The sequence below is a fragment of the Citrus clementina genome, unplaced genomic scaffold, assembly GCF_000493195.1.
Source record: "Citrus clementina cultivar Clemenules unplaced genomic scaffold, Citrus_clementina_v1.0 scaffold_1, whole genome shotgun sequence".
Classification (NCBI taxonomy): domain Eukaryota; kingdom Viridiplantae; phylum Streptophyta; class Magnoliopsida; order Sapindales; family Rutaceae; genus Citrus; species Citrus x clementina.
In genome coordinates this window covers 6,823,238-6,832,267 of record NW_006263303.1, presented here as the reverse complement: position 1 = coordinate 6,832,267, position 9,030 = coordinate 6,823,238, and the positions used below count along the sequence as shown (strand labels likewise).

Below are 9,030 nucleotides of genomic sequence, written 5' to 3'. Positions count from 1 at the left end.
TCTAATTACCTCTAGACAAATAAAATGAGTTCAAATAAGTCAATATCTTCAGTTGTGTTTCTCTTAAATAAAATCTGAAAACACTCCTACGTCACTATTCATAATTGATTCAATAGGGAGTGTTAATCAAATCTTGAGATTAGTATTTCCTCTCTCATATATTTCTTTTTAAATCGATTTTTTTTTAAATATTTTAGATTCAAGGTATTTTCAGCGTTATATTTCTCTTCTCTGTTACAATCATTTCACAGCAAGAAAAACTCCAATTGATCAAATAAAAGTGAATCAAATTGTCTCTAGGAACCAAACGACATTCAAAGACAACATAAAACCCTAAAATTTATAGAAAGTTTGAGAGAGAAATCTCCAAGTACAAAACAAAATCTTTATTTTATTATAAAATTCATTAATCTTTCATAATGAAGGAAGAAAACTGAATAATCCATAAAGCTCCTTACAAAGATCAAAGATCTCCATGGGATGTGAGAAAATTATGTATAAAAAAAATGTGTTCCGTCTTATATTGTAATTGCCAAAGGTTAAAATGATAAATGTAAGAAAGAGGAGTGTTTTGAGAATTTTAAAGGATGGGAAAATCTCCACTCTTTTAATTAATTATGTGGCTACTTTCAGCAAATCTTCATAAGTTGTCAATTTCTCCTTTGGTTTGTTCCTCAAACTTCCAAGCCTCTTTTCTTCAGAGTCAATCTTTTCCCAAGCACTGAATGGTACAGGTCTAACATTTCTATTGTCCAGTAACTGCAGGAGTCCCTCTCGGCCAGGCTTTGGCAATCCTGATGAGGACGCTAGTACTCCTTGTTCAAGGTCTTCCGATATGCTAGCAACCTATAATGTCGGTAATCCAATCACAAAGCTTAAAGTCAGTTCATCTCCCTACAATTCTTAAAGTAGCTCTAGCATAGATCAATAATGAGTTACTTCAAACATTGCAGCAGATGAATATGATCTTAGTCTCTTAACATGCACAAGTTCTGTCTAGGATATCAAAGAGAGACTACTTACAGTTTCCTCAGCACAGTAAAGATTTGTGGCAATTATTCCCGTTGGTCCTCTCTTTAACCACCCACAGACATATAAACCATTTTCAACCTGTGAAGAATCTCCTGAAATATTCTTTAGAACCCGACCTCTAATATTTGGAACTATACCTGGAAAAAATGCCGTGAGATGGTTAGCAAAATCACCCTTTTAGTTATTACGAGTTTTAATAAGCATCAAATCTTAAATCAAAGCCATTCGCAGACACAGTAGGGGAAGATTTTGTTGCTTAAGGTTTTGAAACTACAAGCACATTGATGGTTTACATGCAATTGAATAATGTATAGTTAAGAACCTCGACGTTTCCGAAACTAAGTCAATGAATGAATATATGATAGACATCTACATGAAAAGCCCAACCATTAAATATCTTAGGTTACCCACACACTGATTCCACTCAAAACATTTTGAGACAAGAGGGACTTAATGAGTCGATTACGAAATAGTTATTACCTCATCATGTAGTGAAATTTCTTTACAGACTTGTATATTTGTTGAACTTTATAATAGACTTCTACATCAGTTAGAAACTTTAAACTGGTTTGAACTGGATATTAATTGATCTGCATCTAACAAGCAGGAAACTAGAATGGCCTAATGCAACGATGCATCAATTTTTTGCTTTTTACCTTTGTGATTATCAAAGGGCAAACCATTGACTGGTACTGATTTGTAACCAATGCTTTTTAGCACCATCCTGAAAACAGAAAGCACAAATTGCCCCGACAAGTAAGTACTAGCTCCTAGTAACTTGAATCCAAGATAGCTTAAAAAAATAGCTAAAACTACAACTTCTTGATAAGTAAAATATATGAATTACCCACAATCAAGGTCTTCAAATTCACCAGTACCCACAGCATACTGTTTTCCAGGGCCACCACCTACAAGTAAAGCTAATAATGACAACTGATCCCTGGCAATTATGAATCAAAACAGGAGTGGGAAATTTACAAATCTTTTTCATTTTCTTTTTCACTTTTTTTTCTAATTAACACAATTTTAATTAGTCATAACAATTTAAAGAACAAGAAAAAGGGCTTGTGTCCTGAATTTAACAGATGCCCCTTGTTCATTTAGTAATCATCATTTTGTTACTCATCATGAAAAATCTACATAATGTCGAGTATCTTTGCAAGCCTCCAGCATCTAACAACACAAGGCAAGAGAAGCCTTCAAACTGGAGAGAGAGTTACCTTTCAGAGCCGTCTTCTCAAAGTGCACTCCAGAGACATGGCCACTTCTCTCATTTGATTCTAGAAAACTATCAGGTTTGCGGAAGAAAACAAAGTGAAGTTCACGTTGACCTAACATAGGTTGGGAAGATGCCGACGCAGCTGCCTTAGAAAGCAATTCGTAGACTCTCCTCTGAATTCGACTGTTTTTCATCTCTTCCTTTCCAGAAGACATCACCAAACAGCAGAAAACATCAGGAGGAAGTAAACATAGTCTACATAACCATCTTTATCTTTCCTCTGCACTTTTACTTTGCAAATCAAGGGTGTTAACCATGAAAATGACTACACAAAAACAATTGCAATTTCAGACATACCTCATCTGTAGGAGATTTAATTAAATCATCTTCACGTATATGAACATACAAATTTTTAATACCTGCAAAATAAACCCAAGGCTTCTCTAACTTCCAAAACTATAGAAGGATTTTATATAAAATGCAGAAGCAATGTCTGAAAGCAATGAGACCTTTCACAAAGAATTGTGGAAACATGTTCTACTACTCAGAAAACAAATTTAAGCAGAAAGCTGATTAATTGTTCACTATTTCATTACCAAGGGATAAGAATCCATACAATGGATCAAAAACTCCAACCATGGAACTCAACAAAAAATTATCCGTTTCTCGTTGGATATACTAAAGAGTTCAAAAATAATGGATTTATTGAACTTTATAAACCTCAGCACCAGTGCCAACTTAAAATATTATCAGCAATGCTTTCCAAGATACAAGAAAAAGAAAATCCTCTGGTTAACATTAGTGCAAATGACTAGATGTTAAGAATTACCAAGAATTTCACGGAGCTCCTTTGCAGTACAAGCTGCTTGCACTGGTCCGCGTCTTCCAACAAGATAAACTTTCCTATAATTATATTTATATCATTAAATTCATAAAATTTGTTAATCCATGGATAGACTTACAAGGTAGCTTCCAAATGATAGGACAAGACCTGATACTGCTCCCCTCAAGAGCAGTCCAAGCATAGCTTGCAATATCAGTCGTTGCCAATTCTTCTGTTGGACGTAAGAGGATGCGAGCGACATCAAGAGCCACATTTCCCTAAAATTTACATACAAGTAATTTTTACTGCCACATATCATATCTACAATTTCTCCGATTTATCATAACAGGGGCAGGGAGAATGGTGCCATGATCTCATTGGATAATGGTATTTTTCATTTTAGTGTTCTTGTAGATGAATTAGTAATACTATAATTATAAAACTGAACATGCTGACTATTGGGCAGCCAGCAAACAATCATGTCTAGAAAAAAGGGTAGGTTAACATGTCCTCGTTTACTAGAATGCCAATTGGCACAATTTGAACCAAAGACCAACCCCACCAACCAAAATCACTCTACTTAGGGTCACATTGTTCTAGTCATGCAAAGGTCCTATAAACTGAACCTAGGAATTACAGCTAGCCCTTTGTCGCTCAGGCAAAATCAGAAAGGCATGAAAAACTCACTCCATCTTAATCAATGTCTTCATCTCTCCTATATCATGGCAATTGCTTAACTAATCGACACTCATAAAATAATTGCAGATTGATGCAGAGCAAGAAATTGAAGAAATCCTAATTATATTTAAATGTATAATATTTAGGAATATTTTAATTAATTTGTATTCTAGTTTAATTTGGTTTCCTATTTAGAGTCTTATTGTTTAGGTATTGCTTATTTGGGTAATATTCCTAATTTAGGCATAAGTCTTATTAAAATAGGTTTTCTAATCATATTAGGATAAGTCTTACTTAGTATAAATAAGTGTCTTTTGTAGCTTTTAAAGGAAGAATTTTGAGTTCAATAATATTTCAATTTTCAAATCTCTTTGTGAGTATTTGAACAGTTAATTCTCGGTATTCTACGGGATCAACGAGTCTTAATCCCTAAATTCGCGGTATTCTTTTGAATCAACGTGAATTTAATTGTTCTTTTGTTCCGGTATTCTCTAGAATCAACGGAATATTTTGAACATTAAACTTCCGTTGCATCACAGATTCTGTAAATAACAGAAATTCTGATAGAAAAAGTGATAACAAGAACCAATCTTGTCACTAGTAGATAGATCATTACATAATAATTATGTAATCAACCTGGCTTTAAAATAATCCATATGAGAATACCTGACCGAGGATAACAGCTGTGTCAGTGCTCTTCAAGTCAGGACTCAAGTTTTTGCCATCTGGGTGCCCGTTATACCACCATACAAATTCTCTCGCCGAGTGTACCCCAATCAAATCCTACAAAAAAAAACACACACACACACACAATCACGTCACAAACAAAAATAATTCAACCCCATCAGCAACATTCATTATCACATGATCAAGTGCAGCAACACTCTAATCTCATTAAACAAACGTACTTCTCCTGGTATACCAAGAGCTCTATCACTTTCAGCACCATATGCAAGCACAACCTGCTCACATTTCATCAAATGTTAGTAAATAGAATTACACATCAAAAAATAAATAAACAAATAAATAAGTTCAAGTCTTACCACATGGTAGAGCTGACGAAGCTCGGATAGAGAAACGGAGGATCCAAGCGTGACATTTCCAAAGAACGAGCACCTTTCATGTTGCACCACTCGAGAAAACTGGTTGATCACAATCTGTTGCAATTTTTCTGGTAAACTAAGCTCAATTTAGACAAATTTATTGATTAATAAAAATAACTAATAAAAAAATACAATCTGGTTCAAGCTAAAATAAATAGAAATAATAAGGAATTATGGTTTTTTTTTTCTTAACTCGGAGAACTTGCCTTGGTTTCAGGATGATCAGGTGCTACACCGGAGCGTACTAATCCAAACGGCGTCGGCAATCGATCAATGATATCAACCTGCGCTTCCTGATGAGCCTTCAACGTCTGTTGTAATTGATAATTCATACAATCAGAATCTATTAAAATTTATTTAAAAAAATTAAATTGCTCATTTTTATGATAATAAATTAGAATAAAAAACTGGTTACCTTTTCAGCAGTGTAGAAACCAGCGGGGCCGCTGCCGACTACACAGACGCGTAGAGGATTTGAAGACAGAGCTGTGAAGCTTCTAGACAACCATGCTCTTGCTTTATACATTCCCTCAATTAAAAAAATAAATTAAAAAAATAAATTAAAAAAAAAAGGGATAAAGGAATTAGAGATTTTAGGGAGGTTTTGGGATGCCGAGAGTCCTAGGGTTTTGTATTCCTGTTTCTAGATTCTAATCGGTAATCACCAGCAGCCGAGAACAAGAAGTGCAGAACGTGGGAGTTGAAATTTGAAAACTCTTTATGGGCCCCAAGGCCCAAATGTTTCAATGTGGGCCGAATGTAATTAATTGTCGATTTTGGATTAATTCGGAAGCAAAAATAGTAGCATACATGCTAGAAGCAAAATGTCTACATAAAATATGCTCAACACACCCTAGTATTATAAAATCTTAAATTGTCGTCATCATCTTCTTCTTCTTCTTTTTTAATCAATTTTTCAATTGGGGAATTTGAAAAACCCAAAAGACTTCATTACAAAATTTTTATCATGGCTGCGCAAATCTCACTCTAATAATATTTTCACTGAATGTATTTTATTAAGATCTCAGAAGTCACATTAACGGAAAATTATATTTATGTGACTGAAACAATAAATTGTAGGCAATGTATACTCCCAAGAATTACTATTCAGTAAAAGAAAAGGGGGCTAAATAAAAATGATATAAATTTTAAACCTTTGGCGTGATATGAAAGAAGAAGAAAGAAAATTAAGGGAGAAGAAGAATGTTAAAATGGGTATTTAAAAAATTTAAGATTAGCTTTTAGATTTAATAATTTTTGGGACTAAAAAAAGAAATTAAAATCAAGCGCCACGTGTCGACAAAGGGATTTTAATGGCTGAAAGTTAACCTCTTGGGGTACCCAACTTGCACCAAGAACACCCTCTAAGTAGATTGATATGTGGGGCACGCCCTAACAGAATCAAGGAATTGACGAAAGTACCCAAAAAATGGTCATCATGTGCACTATCTCAGTCACCCAAAATAAATATTTGATTTGATGGAATCAAATCAAATATACTTTGTCAGAGAAAGAGAGACAACCAGCTGTGAAAATCAGCAAAAATCAGAAGCAGTCCCCTAAGGACAGTGGTCCTTAATTGCCATAACCGTCACTGTGCAAATAGCTTCTACGAAAAGTATATTGGACCACCTGCAGTGTACGCTACGTGCACTGAACGACTGCACCAATCTAAAACCGCCTTCTTACTCTCCAAGCATATTCATAATGGCTATAAAACCGCCATAATGATAAAAGGGCATAAATAATCTCAGGAAGGACAATAAAAATCTCCAATAGAGATATGTCGCGTGGTTAGATACCCATCTGGTGCTATATAAAGGCTAAAAAGATTTTGTCTCTCTCTCTCATGACCTCATACACTCATACTCTCTAAATTTTATCACCAACACACACACAAAACCAGGGGGCTGAAGTCTTCTTCAACCTCCAGCCACCACTTTTTCAGAGAGCTTACAAGTTCTCATCACCTAGAAAACCCAAGTAGTTGACTTGCGTGTCGGAGTGTGGTCCCCAACCACCGCTGACTCCACCTCTAACCTCATTTCTTTATTTTGCATATTGAGAGGCGTCTATTCAAGATTCCCAACTCTCATCCAGGCCTCTCACTACTGCCATCAAAATCCTCCTCGTCATTAGCTCCTTTGTTAGCCTTGATTAGCCTACACAACACAACTCAGTGAGGTACGCCAAACCCTCAAAACAAATTGATTGTTTCTGGTGTGATTTTACCCATTTGTCCTTTAATCTAAAATCCACTTGAAATAAATAAGTTTTACTTTGTCAAAGTTTGATTTTCAAATTTTAAAGGATGTGTTTTGAGTAATTGAGTGTTATAGTATTTCTTAGAATACAAATAAGAATTTACTATTTTTCTCGAAATTAGATAAATGAAATAAAGAGAATAATAAATTAATCTCTTTTTTTTTGCAATTGATTTACCACACTTGATAGATTTTTTTTTTCTTTTTTTCACTTGATTACATCTTTGAAGTTAAAAATGTGCCATTAAAGGATAAATGCAAGATTTTCACGTAGAGTTTGATCATGTGACAGCTCCACATATCAAAACTAGTTAGTTTATTTATTAAAATATCACATTTACGTTACAATAATGCATTTTTTTCCCCCTCTTGCTGTTGTTTTAACGCAATGGATGAAATGACATAATACAAATTTATAAGGGATCTAAATGGTTAAGCAAAATTTAAGAGGGACCAAAGTAGTTATCAATTTTATATTGAATCTGTCATAATTTTATTACAAGCATAGATCCCCCAATCTAAACTTTGCCTAAATTTTATGGTGATTATACTTCCTATCTAGCAAAAGCACACCAAAAAAATAATAAAATCTTATATTTTTCATGTGTTAAATTAATTTGATCTCAAATCGAACTTCGCAAAATAGATTAATCGAATTTCAAGAGTTTACTCATTTTTATTCCTTAATTTCCTTCTCCTCTTTACACGCATTTTTTTTCTCCCCCAACTACATGCATAGTCTTTTTTGTAGATTCAATAATTAATTCCATTTATTTACCTCAACATAGTTAACAAAATCAATCACTTTGAACGAAAGTAACAAATAAACATGTTATATATAAAAGAAAAAAGTTAGAAAAATCATTTATATGAGACAAACAAATATTCTAGAGTACGGGGCAATCTTACTTGATTAAATTAATTAGCATTAATATAAGGCTGCAGATGAATGATTTTGATAGTGATGTATTAAAGATAAAGGTTAAAATCTCTGTCAAGAGTCAAGAGCAACATAATAAAATGGATACTGCCCACCAAACTCCTTATCTCCATTTATATGAAGTCAAAATTGTTCTCTATATCGATGTTAAGAAAACGATCATGATTAGATTTAGGGAGTCGTTTAGAACATAAAAAGTAAATGAAAATGGACATATTGATGACTTGAAATTGAAGTAATAAGTCAAGCGATAATTAATTAAAAATAATAATAAGTCAAGTGATAATGTGACTTGTCGACTCCCATTGTGATTAATTGACTATATAATTAAAGATATGTATATTTTTTTTTTTATGTATAACTAAATATATTAAATAGATAATTCTATTGGGTCAGAAGTGCCTTTGATGTTAAAGCTATCATGATTGTAGTACTTGAAATTTTAAAATTAAAGGTGACAAAATTAAACCGATGAGTCGTGAAACATATCCCAACCACCAAACGAGAGGTCAACGGGGGTCTCAATTTTGCATATTATTTAATTATAATAATGTCACGTTAGGTAAGAAATCGAAGCCTATCTCTGTAATCATGTCACATTAATATTAATAAATATATATATCAATTTCAATGAGATTTTTTTCTAAACCGAAAAAAAAAAAGAAGGGTCATTGAATCTGTAAGTAATGATTAAGTTTAAACCTTGTTCGGACAATTATGAAGCTGCAATTAATCCAAAGGCCAATTGTTTCCATGTGTATATTCGATGATGTTCTTGTTTTAACTTGGGATTGAAGCGTGAATCAATTATATCTTGGATTTTTCTAAGTTGCCGTATGAATTTTTATAACATCAATAATGGGGATAGACACTTGGATTTTATTATTTCAACTATAACCACTGGATTTAATTTGGTGGATGGCTAATTAATTGCTTAACAATTAGTAGATAATATTCAAGTTGCCGGTAAT

General features: G+C 33.4%; 1 protein-coding gene across 3 annotated transcripts; it reads right to left on the bottom strand.

Moving 5' to 3' along the window:
• Window positions 1–423: 423 nt before the first annotated feature.
• LOC18055781 (NADPH:adrenodoxin oxidoreductase, mitochondrial) lies at window positions 424–5,506 on the bottom strand. Of its 3 annotated transcripts, XM_006451148.2 has the most exons (13): window positions 5,271–5,506; window positions 5,062–5,166; window positions 4,796–4,909; window positions 4,661–4,714; window positions 4,419–4,535; window positions 3,243–3,352; window positions 3,081–3,154; window positions 2,609–2,670; window positions 2,253–2,451; window positions 1,880–1,940; window positions 1,689–1,756; window positions 1,024–1,169; window positions 424–846 (listed from the first exon to the last, which is right to left on the bottom strand). In XM_006451148.2, the coding sequence occupies exons 1-13, from the start codon at window positions 5,379–5,381 to the stop codon at window positions 616–618; spliced, it is 1,452 nt and encodes a 483-aa protein (XP_006451211.1). In that variant the 5' UTR covers window positions 5,382–5,506; the 3' UTR covers window positions 424–615. The 3 variants fall into 3 exon arrangements, with proteins under 3 accessions (XP_006451211.1, XP_024033730.1, XP_024033729.1); XM_024177961.1 differs by lacking the exon at window positions 2,609–2,670 and having other exon boundaries at window positions 425–846; window positions 2,253–2,447; XM_024177962.1 differs by lacking the exons at window positions 1,689–1,756; window positions 1,880–1,940; window positions 2,609–2,670 and having other exon boundaries at window positions 2,253–2,447.
• Window positions 5,507–9,030: the final 3,524 nt, after the last annotated feature.

Bases quoted from the DNA above. Each gene is read 5' to 3' on its own strand.
- LOC18055781 (XM_006451148.2), bottom strand. From the start codon at position 5,381: ATGTATAAAGCAAGAGCATGGTTGTCTAGAAGCTTCACAGCTCTGTCT. The intron at 5,167-5,270 runs GTAACCAGTTTT...CAATTACAACAG, and splicing joins GTTTCTACACTGCTGAAAAG to ACGTTGAAGGCTCATCAGGA. The intron at 4,715-4,795 runs GTAAGACTTGAA...AAATGTGAGCAG, and splicing joins TTCGTCAGCTCTACCATGTG to GTTGTGCTTGCATATGGTGC.